This window comes from Crotalus tigris, unplaced genomic scaffold (genome assembly GCF_016545835.1).
Source record: "Crotalus tigris isolate CLP2741 ecotype Arizona unplaced genomic scaffold, ASM1654583v1 scf7180000024345.2110221, whole genome shotgun sequence".
Lineage (NCBI taxonomy): Eukaryota > Metazoa > Chordata > Lepidosauria > Squamata > Viperidae > Crotalus > Crotalus tigris.
In genome coordinates, this window is record NW_024100514.1 from 1,647,827 (window position 1) to 1,665,907 (window position 18,081).

At 40.7% G+C, this 18,081-nt stretch overlaps 1 protein-coding gene across 3 annotated transcripts in view; it reads right to left on the reverse strand.

Annotated features, from left to right (window-relative positions):
* Positions 1–18,081, reverse strand: part of DGKA (diacylglycerol kinase alpha) — an 86,758-nt gene that overhangs the window by 3,102 nt on the left and 65,575 nt on the right. For all 3 annotated transcript variants that reach the window (XM_039326779.1, XM_039326778.1, XM_039326780.1), the window contains exons 10-21: positions 16,252–16,340; positions 13,993–14,112; positions 13,059–13,157; positions 10,060–10,143; positions 7,871–7,944; positions 6,315–6,389; positions 6,121–6,206; positions 4,457–4,546; positions 1,988–2,148; positions 1,161–1,225; positions 707–797; positions 3–201 (exon numbers count right to left, since the gene is read on the reverse strand). In XM_039326779.1, the coding sequence (XP_039182713.1) occupies positions 3–201; positions 707–797; positions 1,161–1,225; positions 1,988–2,148; positions 4,457–4,546; positions 6,121–6,206; positions 6,315–6,389; positions 7,871–7,944; positions 10,060–10,143; positions 13,059–13,157; positions 13,993–14,112; positions 16,252–16,340 (1,233 nt within the window). The remainder of the gene's footprint in view (positions 1–2; positions 202–706; positions 798–1,160; positions 1,226–1,987; positions 2,149–4,456; positions 4,547–6,120; positions 6,207–6,314; positions 6,390–7,870; positions 7,945–10,059; positions 10,144–13,058; positions 13,158–13,992; positions 14,113–16,251; positions 16,341–18,081) is intronic.

Sequence of the window (18,081 nt, forward strand, 5' to 3'; positions counted from 1 at the left end):
ACCTTGTACACAGTTCTTCAGGATTTCAGCTTCAGTGATGACTTGAGGCTGTGCTGCTCCTCCAGCTGTGCTACGTGCCGCTGCCTCCCCCAAAGGTCTTTTGGTCTCACCCCAAAGATTGGAACCCCCATGCATGCTAGGAATATTGAGGACAGCTACTCCAGAGAGGGCTCCACTGAGGTCCAGGGATTGCCCACAGCACTTGGTAGAGACATACATAAAAAAGGAAGGTGAGCAAGACAATAATTGTTTTTTTTTAATGCAATAATTTGAATAGCACTATAGAATCCAAGTTCTAGATCCATTCTTGCACAGCTGGGTAAATATGCAGAAATGGCACTGCTAGGAGCAGGAAGTTTGAGAACTCAAGCTTCTTATTAACTATTTTGCCTGAGGTAGAAGTCTTAATGCTGAAAATGTAATAGATTGCTTCAGGCTAATCAGCGTCAAAGAAAGAAAAACACAGGTTCACAGAGGCATTATTATTATTTCACATGTACCAAGCCATGTATATGCCCTCTTGGGAAAGTTGAAGGAAAGGCTATCAGAGGAAACATAATGTTCCAGGCCAAAATAAAATCATTTTGGGCCTAAAGTGTGACTCTGTGGTAGACACTGCTGCAAAGAAATGCACGCTGGTTACAGGAGTGAACAAATTTCCAACCCAGATCAGCGATCAACTCAGGACCACAAAGGAAATGCTCACCTCTAGAGACAAACACTCCTTGAGCTTTTTGCACGTGGCAAAGAGAGTCTCCGATGTGGCAAATTCAAAATACCAGAGCTTGTTCTTCATCCTATTCAGAAAAGGGACAATGTAGAGGGTGTGTGTGTGGTTGAGCCCTACTTCTGACCCAGGCAAATACATCCACTAATAGGGCTTGCTAGCTGGGGGCCCCACTCCATGGCAGGTATTCACTTTTCACTGCCCAGTGCAGAACCAATCTCTCTGCAGGACTATCTGTCCTTATATATTCCCGGGAAAATCAAATCAGGGTGTCAAAGGGAGTGGAGATATTTCTAGAGGCAGAGTTGAACACAAAAGCACTATATTGAGTTTCATAGGAAGACTTGAGATTTCAGAATTGCCAAATCAGGCTTGAAAAGGGACAGGACAGCAGCAACAGGAAACCCCTACCCTCTTCCACAACTGAACTAACCTGCTGTTAAATTTCTCTGGGTATTTCTCTCTCATGACATGAAATCGGTGGGCAATTGAGGCATCCTGAAGAAAAGGAAAGTGAAAAAGAGAAAGTCAGGGCTGGAGAAGTGTTTTGTGGAGATGAGAGATGCCTCAGCACAGAGATAACCATACAATTAACCAGTGTTTTTCTTAAAAAAAAAAAAGGCGCCGGAACTCACACATGTCATACAACCCGCCTTGCCTACCCTACAAGGTTCCATCCAAAAAAGGTGCCGGAACTCCGTTCTGGGCGTTCTATGACAAAAATTATCTCTCCCCTTCCATTTCTTAAACCCATTAGCAACCTCTCTAGTTCATTCCAAAACTACCACTGTCAGGCACAAGCAACTGCAACCACTGGTGAATAGTTTCAAGCAGAAGCTTTATGGCTAGTCACCTATGTTACAAGAATCTCTCCAGGTAGACTTCATTGGGAACGATCAGATAAGGCTTCAGGGATTCTGGGGAAAGTCAGCCTGACTTTGTGCCACTTCCTGCAGTGCAAGGACTCTAAGCTTGGCCCCCTCTTAACACTTCCCTCCAGTCTAGCTGGAGATTCCACTACATCCATCTTGTCTCTCCCTGTTACTAAATCCTGTCTCCTTCTTCCTTTTCATTGTTATGGCTGTTTATGATAGCCATTTTCTTTCTGTGCCTACTGTCCTCAAGGGCAACAGCAAGCTTATAGCAGTCCCCGCATCATCACTACTCTTTCTTTCAGTACACATAGAGATAACTACCCCCTCTTTGCCTTCTTGAGCAAAGGATGACCCTTCTCTCTTGTTTTCATTTGTTTCTACTTACTACGCCGATGGAGAAATAGTTATTGATGATCTCATAGGGCACAGGGTCTCCTTTTTCATCAGGGTTCTCCGGCATCACCTGCACTGACCAGCGATCCATCTGTATGATGCTACTTGCTTCAATATCTTTCAGTATCTTTACCAGATTCTCACCATCATAACCTGGGAAAGAGCAGAGCATTAGTTGGGAGGATTAAGGGTCAAGATTTATGATTTCACTGTTTAGGAAAGGGAAGAGGCTATGAAATCTCTATCATCTGGCCTCTTCTCATCTTGCCAGGCAATTTTCAGCTAAGAATGAATCATCCAGGCCGTTCAAACTCTTTTTCCTTGCTTATATATTAACACTAACTCACATGCTACTGCTCCTATTGGTACTGTTTAAGGCAGGGGTCTTCAACCTTGGTCACTTTATGACTTGTGGACTTCAACTCCCAGAATTCCTCAGCCAGCATGGCTGGCTGAGGAATTCTGGGAATTGAAGTCCATAAGTCATAAAGTAGCCAAGGCTGGGGACCTCTGGTTTAAGGGCAAAACTAAGGTTGTTTTCATACTAGCACCTTAAAAATCTTCACAGCATCACTTACCCATCAGTGAAGTGACATAAAGTCTGCTTGCTTTACTATTATTTTTGGCACAAAAATATTTGGATAACTCTAGAAGAGGCTATAAATTATTAGTGTGGAATACCTTAAGCTAGAATGGAAAGCAGTTGTGATACCGAGCTAATTTTGTCAGAAGTGGATCCATTTCACATAGGTAACCGTCCTTTTGACAATTTACTCCTGCCCACAAAGGCAGTGACCATCAGAAGTATGCAGAAATTATATGGCTGAGTAGAGATCTGAAATAAGAATGCCCCAGTTGGACTTCATCCCTCTTATTGGCTATATCTTATTATAAATGGTGTGCTATTAATACTTGGAGTCATATGTTTAACCATGAATATATGAATTCAAACTCTATAGGTTGGGATTCAAGGTTAGAATATAAGGGGAGTCTAATTGTATTATTGAAATTTATTTCTAAAAGGGGTTTATTTTGATTTTGGCCTCACCTTATTCCCAACTACAAATCTTTGCCGGAATAGAAGCCTTTCCCAGAAATATTTCTTTTATAAATGTTTTTCCTTCATTTTGATTTATTTCATTACATATTAAAAGATATAGTATATACAGTAGGAACAAAAAGATAGATGTGAATAAAAGTATACACAATAGAGGTGAAAAGAAACCAAATTAATGAACCAATGAATCTGAGATAGGCATTCTCTCTCAGCCCTAGGAAGGAGACAATGGCAAACCACTTCTGAAATCTTGCCAAGAAAACTGCAGGGACTAATCCAGGCAGTTGCCAGGAGTCAGCAATGACTTTAAGGCAGCCTCTCTCCCCAATAGAAAGTAGAGTTTTTCATTCTCTACTTAGTTCCACTTTAGTCAATACTCCAATTCATAAAAGTAAGCAAGTGAAAAAACTAATCCTAAGCTTCTCTCCGTTCTCCTTTTTCCCCAGTACAAATATTTATTTTCCTCCCTAGTGAAGTTTAGAATGTTTTGATTAAACTTCAGTCTAATCACCCTCTCAAGACTCCAAACTATGTTTAAATTATCAATTCGCTCCTTCTTTGAAATTCTCCAGGTCAGATGTTGATTAGAGTTTCACTGCCACATTCTTTTCCTTAATTGTGGCGATCCTTATATATGTAGAACTCTTATTTGAAAAAAACAAAACAAAAAGGTCTCAGCTTAAATCAATTATTTCCATTGCTTGGAGGAATATGGCATGGTCTAGGATAGGGGTCCCCAACCCCCAGTCCCTGGACTGGCACCGGGCTGCAGCATGCCAGCAACTGATCCACATAAGCAAGCAAAGTCCCATCCGTGGGATGTAGGCAGCATGTGAAACCAGGTCCTCCTCCAGTCCACGGAAAAACCTCTCTTCACGGAAACAGTCCCTGGTGCCCAAAAATTTGGGGGGCACTGGTCTAGGATATCCCTGAGGAGGGGATGGGTCCAGACATCAAGTTTTAGGATCTCCTGAAATTACAACACATCATATCCAGAATCTACAACTCCAGAGACAAATCTAGAGTCTGTCTAAGCTTATGAGTTTAATTTCCTGTCAAGTTCCTTTCCATGCTGGTACTCGGTAAGCCCACTGGTCATAATCTGGGCTTAGAAAAAAATGTATGAAAAATACTCTTCACAAGATCAAAGTGAATGATCAAGTTTTGGGGTTCATAGGTGTAGACAGGGGTAGGCAACCTTGGCTCTTTTATGACTCGTGGACTTCAACTCCCAGAATTCCTGAGCCAGCCATGCTGAGGGGAAAGGGAGAGGTTTCCAAGCTGAGTCATGCTGGCTCAGGAATTCTGGGAGTTGAAGTCCACAACTCATAAAAGAACCAAGGTTGCCTACCCCTGGTGCAGCAGAAGGGAGGCCTGGTAGGCCTGCTGGCAACTGTTACTCACCTCCACCCCAACGAAGACAACGGGCCAGATCATTGCCAGTTCCTAGAGGCAAAACAGCCACTGGTGGCCGGCTTGGTAGGTTGGCTTTATCTGAGGAAGAAGTAACATGAAAAATAATCTGTGCATAATTTATTAGAATTTGGCAATATTTCTGTCTTTATATGAACGAAAACAGGGATGTTAGTTGACAACCAGTTAGTAAGATTGTAGGCATGTTACGGGTACTTTTAATCGGCTTTTGGGTTTTGGTGCAAAAAAATATTGTTTTAATGATCTTCAGCAGCCAGGAAATCATAGTCATGTAAAATAAAATCAAGAGAAGAATTGGTAGCAGAGGGAATATAGTTGTCAAGGGTTCTAATTTACTAATATTAGAAACAGTTAATATAGACAAAAGACTGAGTTTGAAATAGAAATGTGTACAAATAATGAACATATTTTACTGAAATTTGAAACAGGAGTAAAAATGAAAGAACATATAATAAAGTGGGCTAACATTTTTGGTTATAATCTACACATGGAACAATGGGAAAATATATGATTGAAAGAATTGAAATTAACATTTAATTATTTTAATGCAAATTTTTATAAAGTAACACATCATTGGTATATGTTGCCAAATTGTCTAGAATATATAAAAGCACTTCAAATTTGTTTTGGAAATGTGAATAAGAAGAAGTGACATTTTATCATGCTTGGTGAATGTGTAAAAAAACTAAAAAATTCTGGATTTAAATACATGTGCTGATTAAAGGATTTTAAAGATTAATATAGAGTGGAAACCAGAGGTTTTTCTTTTGGGACTGATAGACAAACAATTGGAAAAAAAGTCATGGAACTTTGTTTTATACATGATAACTGCAGCGAGATTATTGTATGCCCCCAAATGGAAAGATTTGGTATTATCCACAATCTTATATAAATAAAAATGTAAATGTTCGTTTGTTCAAAATCTTAAATCTCCAAAAGTTCTTCACCAATTGCTTTGAAATTTTGCATTCAAATACGCGCATGTTTTTATATACCTATATTATATAGATGTCACACCTGTGAAGGTAAAAACATGCTTTTTTGAAAAACAGTACCATCTGTTGGACGTAATCTCTATGTCTGCACAATGGAACAACAAAAAATATTGTATATGCACAAGCATTGTGAAATTAAACATATTACAAACATGCGCTTTCTCTTTTCTTTCTTTTCCATTTAACCACACTGAGCCACAGCAACGCGTGGCTGGGTACAGCAAGTAAGGTAATAATTGATGAAGATGATAAAACATGCAGAGATGGTTAATTTGACTTCTTTGAACAGAAAAAAACATATGTTTTTTGCTGACTGCAACCTCTTTATAGACATTTTGAAAAAGAGAAAAAATGAGCTTATGGTTTATGGTTTTGATGATTAGACAGAATAGATTATAGAAAGAACAGAGTTATGTTGTAACCATAAAGTAAGAGATAAATTTTAATTGTTCTTAAAACTGCTATAAAGATACTTCATTGTATCTTCTTTTTTCTTTTACTCTTTTTCCTTTCTTGCACTTTTAGCGTTATCTTTTGATTTCTTCCTTCTTTTCTTTTTTTCCTATTTCTATTATTTGGTATTAGTTTTTAATCCTCTTCTTAAAAAATATTTAATAAAACTATATAAATAATACTTACCAATGGCATCCAAGATCCATCCCACAGTGCCATCACCACCACAAACTAGGATACGGAAATTTGGTATATCTCGGAAAAAATTGAGGCTAGAACAAAAACACGCCCCCAAGTTAGCTACTGATCCTGCAAAAAGACATGAAATACAGATAAACAGGAAAATCAAGACTGATGTACAGAAGTTCACATTAACTCACCCAGGTCCAGGACCTCCCTTTAATAAGTTATAAACTTGTCGTGGGTTCAGCAGATATTGAAATTTCCGCAGCACTCTGTCAACAAGACATAAACAGTAAAAAAAAAAAAAAACCCAATGAAATCCAAACTAGAAATCCATTTTGACAGAGAAATAAATATTGCATCCCATCAAACATGAATGGCAGGGACCTTCAGATCTCATTAGAAACCCCAATTCTGGGTCCCTTGGGAACCTTCCTACACACAGAGGCAAACCATGCTTGTATGTTCTACATCAGAACTGGCCATCTTTTCAACAATGGATGCCAACATTTTTTTAAACAAATTATTGATCAAAAAATAAATATGTCCCATGATTGGTAAACTTTCAGCAACCTCTGCAGAAAATCTGCACATTTTCAGGCAAATATAATGAAATTACACAGGATTTGACATTTTGGTTATAACAACAACAACCACAACAACAATACTACTACTACTACTACTACTAATAATAATAATAATAATAAATAAATAAATAAAATAAACGTTATTGTCATTGTATATGTATACACAGTATACACATACAACGAAATTTACGTGACACTCAAAGACCAGATCCCACACACATAATCCCCAAACACACTCCCACCCACCACAATTCCCCACCCCTAAAACCACCCAAACATCCACCCAACAGACCAAGTAATACTGTCCAACAGTTTACTGATGGTGGCCCTTTAGTTCATTATTAAGTGCAATTATAGCTCTGGAATAAATAATAATAATAATACTATCAATAGTAATAGGCCCCTTGAGTGCAATCCTAAAACAACTGGAGCACCACTTGAATACCATTGGCATTGACAAATTCGCCATTAGTCAATTGCAAAAGGCGGCCTTACTAGGAACTGCTTCCATCCTGCGACGATATCTGTAATACCATCAAACATCCACATCTGCCTAGCCCAGGTCCTTGGTAAGGACTCGATAGGTAGACAAAAATGCCAAATCCAGTCTGAACATCTGGCTGACTGTGTGATGATTATTATTATTAATAATAATAATAATAATAATAATAATAATAATAATAATAGTATTTTCAAGTCAAAGATAATTTCTGGCAACTGCCTGGATTAGTCCCTGCAGTTTGCTTGGCAAGATTTCAGAAGTGGTTTACCATTGCTTTTCTTCTTCCACAGGCTGAGAAAGTGACTGGCCTAAAGTCACTCATCTGGCTTCATGACTAAGGTGGTGCTAGAACTCACAATCTCCCAGTTTCTAGCCTGGTGCCTTAATCATCAGCCCAAACTTTTAGAAATATATAATTTGTATTTTTTTAAATTTAATTTTGGGGTTCCACCACTGGTACTGGACTCATGGCATTATATAGGCAGCTCAGGATTTATATTATGCTCCCCCCCCCAAAAAAAAAAAACATTTGGGAACATAAGAAGAAAAATGTTCTGAAACAACTTGGTTTGCTTGGATTCAAAAGCAAAGTTGGCTTAAGTTGTCCTAAATTGCCTAGCCTGCCCTATTCCCACATTCGCACTTCCAACCCTACTGTTCTCACCTCTCTCCTTGTTTTCCACCACTCTTAGGATTGACAAAGACAAGCAAAGGGTGTGTGTCAGGCAAAGGGATGATCTGTGGAAAGGGGTTAGAAACACAAATAGCCTTGGTAAATGGCCAAATCTGATTGCCCTGTACTGTAACAACAGGGTGCAGATTGGGATATAGCACAGCACATACAGAGATAGAAAAAACAGGGGTAAATTGGGCTCGATAGCCAGAAATGACACCAGTCTAATCATGCACCTACATGGATTTACTGTAAGCTTTATTCCCTATGGGATACCGAGATGCACATAGCAATTCTCTTATTGCTATGAATATAGTCAATCAGCTTTAAACATAAATGTGTCTCCTTTAATGGCTAAAATAAAATCAATTGTGCAAATATGTAGGAACATTAATCCTTAAATGTATCTACCAGGAATAGCCTTGTGTTTGCAGTTTCTGATCTCATAAACCTTTCATTGCAGCGAGAAGCTGCTGCCTCTGGCTGAGCGGCTACTTTACTGCTTTTGAACCCTGACAGACTATTTTTCAGAAGAGATCTGGAATGCTCTAAAGTAGATTTACAAATGGAAAGGCAGGAGAGAGCAGGCATTGACAGACAGCAGGATGGGAGGGATTCGTCCTCCCCTCTGGCTCTTTTCTTGTAGATATGTTGCTGAATCACAATTCCCAGCATTCTTCATTATTGGTCAAGGTGGCTAGGAGCGCTGGAAGTTGCAGTTGAGCAATATCAGGACCTGCACAATTTGTCACATTTGAATTTGATGAATTGAATATCCCTCTTTCATCCAATTCCAAGGCTGAAGAGGAGAACCTGACAGACCCCTATCCTGTAGCTGAGACACAAGAAGCAGTCAGTCATCTATGTACATGTAATCCTCAACTTATGACCAAAACTGAGACCAGAATTTCCATTGCTAAGTAAGGCAGTTGTTAAGTGATTGGCGCCCAATTTTGCTGGCTTTTTTTTTGCCACAGTTAAGTCAACCATTGCAATTAAGTGAATCCAACTTCCTCCATCGATTCTGCTTGTCAAAAATCAGCTGGTAAGGTTGCATATGGGCACCGCAGGACCGTGGGATACCGCAACCATCATACACACATGCTGGTTGCCAAGTGTCCAAATTTTGACCCTATGACCATGAGATGGTTTGAAATGCAAGGACTGCATTTAAGTCACTGTTTTCAGTGCCATTGTAACTTTGAAAGATCACTAAACAAATGGTTGTAAGTTGAGGACTCCCTACGTAGCAACTTAGATTCAGTGCAGTTGACTGCTATTCAGAGGCACCAACAGGATCTGATGCTTTCAGCGTTTTGAAACAGCTCTGTTCATGCTGTCTGCGCATGATGTCACAACACATATACAAAAGAATGGGGCTTACATTGTGGCATATAACCCTGCTCTTATCATTTGCCTCCCAGTTCCCCTTTGTGAGCACCCATACTGCCAATTCAGAAGGTGCTAAGCCTTCCAATATGCTAATGGAGATCCACGCAGTGGAAACTGACATGTCTCCTAGAGAGGAAAGGACATCAGTTTTTCAATTTAGGCAAGGCCTTGAACCCCAGGCCACTCAAAACATCTCCCAGCCTCTCTCCTCAGGTTGGAAACCATGCCCTGTCTCTCTGACTCTTGGCCCTGCCTATGACCTCTGGGCCAGATATGGCAGCCCACGTGATATGGCCTCCACAAGACCTGCTCTTCTTGGACAGGAGTCTCCAAACTTGGCATCTTTAAGACTTCTAGACTTCAACTCCCATAATTCTCCAGCCAGCCAAGTCCACAATTCATAAAGCAGCCAAGTTTAGAGACCTTGTTCTTGGCGAGTGAAACCCCAGCTATGAGTTTATAGGCAAAAGAAACTTTCCCTGCAGGTCTTTCTCTGACTAAAGTCACAGACTGCAGCACCTCCACTGATTTATGACCAAACTAATCAAAACAACAATGTTGGAAATGTGCTGATTGCTTTTGCTTATTACCACTCACCCTAATTTCTAACAAGTACTAATAACAATCATGTCAACATAAATGTACTGTGTTTTTTTTAAATACACACAGGGGAACTGGAAGCCCAGCTCATCTCAATCCTAGACAGCAAGGAGTGCTCAGAGATCTAAGTGCTCTAATGAAGGTTAGTGTGCTGGCAACCAACTCGGTCCACTTTACACCAGACTCACCCGCAAAGCTTGTCCCTCAGGAGTAGTGAATGGCTGAGCTGGTTCATCTGAAGGAGTCCCGTTTTTTTGGCTGTTCTGCCGTTCCTGTGACACACGGGAGAAAGACGAGCAGGAGATGGAACAAATCAGAAGATCCAGAGCTGGGAAAGAAGTTTTGGGATAGGAACAGCACAGGCATGGCCTGTAAAAAGACATCTGGCTTTTCAAAAGGCAACTGGACTTTCTTGTTTTTCTTTGAAGACGTTTCACTTCTCATCTAAGAAGCTTCTTAGCTGCCTCTTGAAAAAGCACCTTTGGGACAACCATGATCTGGATGATTGAGAATCTCCACAGACATTCCTCTCTTGATGGTTAGGTGCTTGCAGGTTCCCAGAACAAAGATAGATCAATTCCTCCCTCCCTCCCTCCTTCTTTTAAGCAGACGGTCTCTTTTGATTTGGATGAATTTTGTTTCTAACAGGGTGATGGCTCAAAATTTTCTTGAAGTCTTTCCCCTCTGTTTTGAAACAGCTGAAAGGAGCAGCCTGGGGTGTTAAGCTCTTCACAAGCTCATCTCATCGAGTCACTGGCCTGTTCTGGATATGGGGGGGGGCATTCAACAATTTCCCCCCAACAGGCATTTTACACCACGTCTCAAAATAGGAAAGGGGTTTGAGTGTAGGTCAGAAACAGGGTGAGTGTGGTTCTATAGCAGATTCCTTGGAGGAATATTGGAAGGTGCTTTATTCTGAGTCAAACTGTGGCTCAGTCTACCGCAGGGGTGCTCCTTGGGGAATTTGGGGAGTTGAAGCCCACAAGTTTGAAATTCGCCAAGGTTGTACACCCCTGTTCTACAGCAATGTTGTAGTCCAGTGGTTCTCAACCTGTGGGTCGGGACCCCATTTGGGGTCGAACGACCATTTCACGGGGGTCGCCAAACAACGCAGTCTGTCATTTTTTTTCTCCTTTTCCTTAGCTGTGCTACTCACTTTTATTCTATTGGCTTTTGAAAGCCAATAGAATAGACTCTCTTTAATAGAGTCTAATTCTATTGGCTTTCAAAAGCCAATAGGAATTGTCCAGGCTGCGTCTGCCCTGCTGAGCCTGCCAAAAGTCCCAGTCTGCAAACGGTGCTGCACCAGTTGAGTAGTCCTTGACTTACGACCGGTTGAATAGTCCTCGACTTACAACCGGTTGGGGGTTGCAACATTAAAAAGGTTGAGAACCACTGCCGTAGACCTTCTCAAGGAACACTAGGAAATAAACAGGGAGTTTTCTGCATGCCTGCTGTGTGCTCTATCGCTGAGTATGGCTTCTCCCTCTAATTCTCCTCTTGTAGATTCAACTATAAGTAGAATCTGATAAAGGCAATTTGAATCTCAAAGAAACATACATTCTTCACAAGGGCAACACATACAGGAGGCAGCACACCCCGCCCCAAAGGAATGAAACTAAAATAGTTTAAAAATAACTTTGGGCCAATCCTCCCAAAAGAGGAAATAGACCAAAATATCTCTTGCAGTGCATCAACATGATAAATGACTCACTGCAAATCCTGTTTTTCTTTTTAAGTTTTTTTTTTCTCTTTTCCATCAGCTGCTTTTTGTACCCTTTTGAAGAATAGTTTTGGAGGACTCGGAAGCTTGCATTCCAAGTTTTCCTGGCATTTGGGCTGGTCCTAATAAAGACACTGTCCAGCTAAGGATTTTTCTTTCCTCCCAAGTGCTGGCAATGCTTGCTTTCCTTTTTTTTTAAAAAAAAATATATGCATGGTAAGGATGTGCTTTAAATATCTCTGCTACAATCCAAGTACATGCAAAACAACATGAAAAGACCTATAACTGAATAAGTATGCTTATCTATTTCTCCCTCTCTTCTCTGTGCTGGATGAGAAACATCATCCATCCTTTTATCAGTCACGCTACTGAAGTGACAGATTTTACAGTGTAACATCTCCATACAAATCCTTGTAGAGATAGTTGATCTACTGTATATCACTGTTTTCCAATCTGGGCTACTTTCAGATGTGTGACTGGCTAGGGAATTCTGGGAGCCGAAGTCCACACATCTTAAAATGGCTCAGATTGGTAAACGCTGATCTCAATAAAGGAGAATATTTGTAATTGAGGGTTGAAATTAGGGGGTCTTTGGTGCTCGCTGAACTTGGCTGTTTTCTTGCCAAAGTTTTATTATCCAAACTAGGTAACATCATCGGTAGTGACAGCACTGATGACATTACCTAGTTTGCAAGAAAACAACCAAGGGCAGAGAGCACCAAGGACCTCTCGCACTCAGGTCTACAAGCAACGATTACTCTAAACCACGGGTGTCAAATTTGATCGCATCATGTGGCATATTGTGATGTATCACAGTGTTTTTTGCCTTTGCGGAGCCGGGGTAGGTGTGGCCTGCGTATAACACATCCGGCCCACGGGCCGCCAGTTTGACACCCCTGCTCTAAACTCTGCCTTTAAGTTTCTGCAACAGGACTGTCAATTACAATAACTGTCTCAAAAAGCCCCTTGCTCTCAGGTTGCTGATTGGACAATACTGGAAGAAGGATTTTTTGCCTACTTTAGAAGAATGGCTTCTTAAAGTTTCTTATTTATCTGAAATGGCAAAAATTTCGGCTTATCTGAAAGACCAGTCGCAAGAGATATATATTTTGGTGTGGAAAAGATGGGTGAATTTTATATAGAATAAATATGATATTAGAAAGTATTATTTAGCTTTTGAATGATGTATATTTAAGGGTAAGCTTTTGAATAACTTATGTTCAAGGATGGTAATTTCTGTTTTTATGCACTGGAGTTAAAGTGTTTAAAATTTTGTTTTTTGGATGTATGTATAATTGTTTGATGTTCATTTAAATTCTATGTTTTTCGTTTTTTAAAACTGTATTTAGCTCTGGGAAGTAGGGGGGAGGGGGTTGGGGGGTTGGGAGGGGGGAGTATTTTATTGTAAAATGTTATAAACTTTCAATAAAAAAAACTAAAAAAAAAAAAGCCCCTTGCTCTCACCAGTACAACAGGGTAGATTGCTGAAGGCGGCAGGATATGGTCCCTGAGATTCCCGGAGTCACAGGTGGAAGGCATGAGAGGCAGGCACTCATCATGAATCTAGAAGATCAAGACACAGAGTCAGTGTTTCTCAATGCTATGCTATGCCTCAAGGCCCTGAAAACAGGCAGAGATGCCCCCAAGATCTCAAGTGCCATTCTGTCTTCCCTCTTCCGGGGAACATCAGTTTGGGTTCAACAATTATGACTTTGCCTTCTGTATCACGAAGCAAGGGGGAAGAAAGCGCTACTCTGAGTTGATAAAACAAAATTTTGGCTTGTGTATATAAAAAAGACCCCCTGAATTCTAATTTTGGAAGAAATCCATAGTAAGCTCTTTGAAGATGCCTAGATTCACACCATATGCGCCATATATGAAAACTAGGTATGCTGATATGGAAACTAATTCAATGCCTTTACAAAAAGGATGTCCTGTAAAGGCAACTTGTTAAACAAGCAAAGAGATCATCTATGTCTCTGCTCTTCTAACCCCATATCTAACTATATCCATGAAAGAGTCAGTATTCAAAACAATGCAAAACCGAGAGATAAACTGGGAAATCCCAACCATCTCCAAAATACATTTGTGTGGACAACAACTCTAAAAACAGGGAAACGAACTTGATGAAAATTATCTAACCGTGGTGAAATTTCCACTGCGTCACCACAAACCTTAGGACAGGGAAAGAGTAGATATAGTTATGGTTTCTCCTCTTTTAAAACCCTCATTTAAATCCTCCTTTTCAATAGTATTTCTCCAAATTTTCCTGCTGTGCAAATTAATTTTTCTTGTGTACGAACTACCTACAGAATAAGAGCCATCTAGTGAAAAGTCCCTCCTGATTTCTGATGCCAGAATCCCCATTTAAAGTCAAATCATGAGGTCACCAGCTTGCCTTCTGATGGCACCAGACGCAGTGCATGCCTGTGAGGCTCTGGAAACTCTTGATCTTCTTTTGACACTTGTCACATTTACTGCCGTCACAGCCTCCTCTTACCCAAACATGTGCTTGCACCTATAGGAGGGAAGTGAGGAATAATGAAATCTGGAGAGAGAGAGAGAGAGAGATCAGCAGAACTGCAATCCCCAAGCTACAGGTTCTACCTTCCTGACACTCTTCAAAAGGGAGGTCTAAGACAGGGCTTTTCAACCAGTGGTACGGGTACCACCTGTGGTACATTGGCACCTGGCAGGTGGTACGCGACCATCCTAGAAAAGTGGTAGCGGGGGAGGGGAATTGGTTGAACCGGTGGCAGCACCGTACAAGCCTGAGCAATAGATGGCTGGAGCTGCAGGGCTGTCAGAGCTCAGCGGAAGCGCCAGGATCAGTGCCAGGCTCCAGCTGGAGCTCAGCGTTGATCCTGGTGCTTCTGCTGAGCCCAGAAGAAGTGCCAATCATCTGGAATGTTGCAGCATCTCCAGGGTCTTGTGATTTACATTCAGATGCTTGGCAATTGATTCATATTTATGACGGTCACAGTGTCCCAGGGTCTTGTGAAGTGACCAAAACTTGCTGCAACCACCCAGCAGACGGGGGGAATAAAAACCAAACACCCCCCCACCCCACCCCCACTGCCAATCCTCAACAGAAACGCTCACAACAATGAAAACTTGGACAGGAGGAAGAGTGCGGCCGGGCAGGCAGGCAGGTGTCTTGCTCAGCTGTGGCTTGGGGGGCACTTTTTTCAGTGCCATTGTAACTTCGAACAGTCACTAAGCGAACTTTTGTAAGTCGAGGACTACCTGTACTTTATCACTTTTTCCCTTTTTTTTTGATCATCAAGTTTTTGACACCTTGCTAGGCGACTGGTGGTACTTGGATGCTGCCATATCCTAAAAGTGGTACAATGGGTGAAAAGTTTGAAAAGCCCTGGTCTTAGAAATTGAAATGGGGACAAGGGAAGGAATGGGAACTAGAATACTTGGGATCTTCTTGACATTCTCATTCACCTTTTGCAGGCAATTTAGTTAAGGGTAAGAATACTGTAAGTTCTCAAAAGCAAGAATTGAAGTTTCAACCACTCATTAAAGCCTTCAGGATTAGACCACAGCATGGGTGGGCAACTGGCAGACAAATCTGGTTCCTCTGGCCTCTTTATTTGCTACTGAGAATTCATTGCTACAGTTAGTCCTTGACTGGTTGTTTTATAACAGTCTGAAGTAGCAACAGCCACGGAACGAGTGCTTTGCAGCCTGTAAAGCACCCCCGGCTGTTGTACATGGTCATGTGACTGCACGTTGAGCGGGTCAGCTTTATCGCGGCACTGTGCAGTCACATGACTACAATTCACACTGGATTTTGCCAGTTTCTGGAATTTTTTGCAGGTTTCAGGCAAAAATGTTCATTTAAATGAATGGGTTTGCTTAATGACTGCAGTGTTTGCTTAATGATTAGTATGAAAAAGGCTGGAAAATTACTTCCCATCACAATGGGTGCCTCAACTTATTATTATAATGACTTACAACTGGATTTCTTTTCCTAATTACGGTCATAAATTGAGGATTACCTATAATTTGAAAAATAGTAGCACAAATACATAAAGGTTTCTTATCTGCTACCATGCCACACTTCTGGAAATACCTTGGAGTTACCCTTTGGTAAGATGAATGGCTAATAAATAAGATTGATTGATTGAATGATTGATAAATAAATAAATAGATAAATGAATGAATGAATACCTGATGAATGGCTAACAAATAAGATTGATAAATAAATACCTAATTAGCCACCACCAGAAACATTATATCTTTTATTTACTTTTAAATGAAATATTAATTTAGGCAATTTTGTCTTTTTAAAAACATTGTCCCTTTTGGCTGCCATCTACTTTTTTCCTGTCTCATAATATGTATATCTCTCGGCACACAACACAAACTGGAAAATACATTCATCCCTCCAAAAGTCTTCTAGAGGTGGTTATGACACTAATAACAAAGCCAAGGAAGGAAGGGCAATGAGTCAAAGTAAAAAGGAATCTCACATACTGAGGACTAGAAACAGGGGTACCACCTAGACTTCTTTGAAGAATGAAGGGATAGGTTGGGAAGATGAAGGAGCCAATAGAAACGGAAAAAGCAGAAATCCTGGATAAGGAAGGCAAAAATACAGAAGTCTGGCTGAGGGATACAGAACTTTCCTTGTTCGGTTACTCACGTTGGTGTCACGGCGATTCTTAGCATAGGTGCTAATACAGCTGAGAGGAGCCTTCCGAGCACAGCGCTCATGCACGGTGTACTTACAGACTGTGGGGCAAAAGGAGGATGGATTCAACGGGATGCTAGTAGAAACCCCCAAGCAGCATATAGCTTCTCTGCCTAAAATTTGATCCTATGAACTTAGTGTAGCATCTCAGCTCCTCCTCTCTCTCCCCATAGCTTCCTCACTCTTATATTTTTGTTAAGCATTTTTTTTTCAAACATATTCACATGAAACAGCTGAACTACTCCATTTGCTATCCTGGATAAAGGACCCCATGAGCCAGCAACAGATAAGCAGGGAAGGCCGGGTCAAATGACCAGCAGGCTTTTTTTTTTTTTAAATCTAGTTAGGAAAAAATCAAATTGGAAAAAATTATGGGGAGTAACCCAGTCAGGATCGGCATCATCACAGACAAAATAGGAGAAGGTTGAGGCACTCGAGTTTCTTTCTGTCATCTTTATCCCCAGACAAAACTGTCATGGAGAGGAAAGGCTGAGAAATAAAACAGAAAAAGAACCAGAGGACGAACTTTTCAAGGATTCCTGCTTTTCATGAGACAATTTTGGATGTTTGCCCAGAAAAGAGGGTTAACCTGTTATTAAACTTGTCTTCTACGTTCCCATGACTTGACTGACCACGGAAGATTAGCTGTTACAGGATAAAAACAATCCTCTCTAACTGCACTGCTGATTTAAATATTCATATGACACACTAACCTGTTTCACTTTACAGTTTAGTGTGTGGTGAGAACACAGCTAAAAAGAAACTCTTGGAAAAGAGAACATGAGAATTCAGCAGTTTTCTCTTCTTGTTTAACGTCAGCATTAATTCTTCGACTTTCTGCTAAGTAGACTACTGTTGAAAGATTTCCACCTTTTCTAAACAACCAAGCTACAGTTGTTTTGAATTTGGAATGCTCAGGTGGATTTCTGAGATGGCATTTTTCTTTCTCTCACTGAATAGTTTATAAGCATCCAGAGAAAAAAATTGCTAGATTGTTCAGAGGCAGAGAAAGCTACTTTTAAACTTCTAGATGGCCAAATCGTGCAAATACTCCAAGTTCTCAGGAAGGAACAGCCCTGAACAAACAACCCTACACTGCTGTCAGTACAGAACACACAAATGTACACCTATGTGCAATGTATCTAAAAATATTTTTTTAAACAGATGCTTGTTTAACAAGGGAGGGAAAGTCCTCAAATTGATCCAAATGGAATCCATAACAGAATTCTTTTGTATCTGTTTTAAACTAATAATATGCGAAAACAAATGCTTCTCCTGGATAAATTAAGTTACAGCCATTATGAATGCTGTGCTGTACTTAACCACTGCTCCATAACTGATTTTGTCAACGTAAATATAATATTGATGAGCAATGTTAATGTGTTCCAGCAGGTGGCAGCATGGGGCTGACCTTGCCTAACTCAGAAGCCAGCCAAACTGAGAAGACTGGATTAAAATTTAGACGGGAGCCCATCATGGGACACCAGGGTTGGAGGCTAGATTAGGAAATGAAAAAAAAAATCCCCCAAATTGGCAACAGAAAATAGCTTTTTTACTGCTATTGACAGAACTGTAGGGTTCAGTCTACACTGTCACTGGAAATTGAGCTTTGCATGAGAGCACAAGTGTCAGCTGCTTACGCGAGTGGAGCACAAGCGCCCATCACTTGCATACCAAGCTCCATTTGTGCGAGTGGAGGGCGTGCGTGCCTGCTACTTGCACCAATAGAGCTGGGTGTGCACGCTTGCCACTCATATACCCCCCCACCCCACCCCAAAGCCT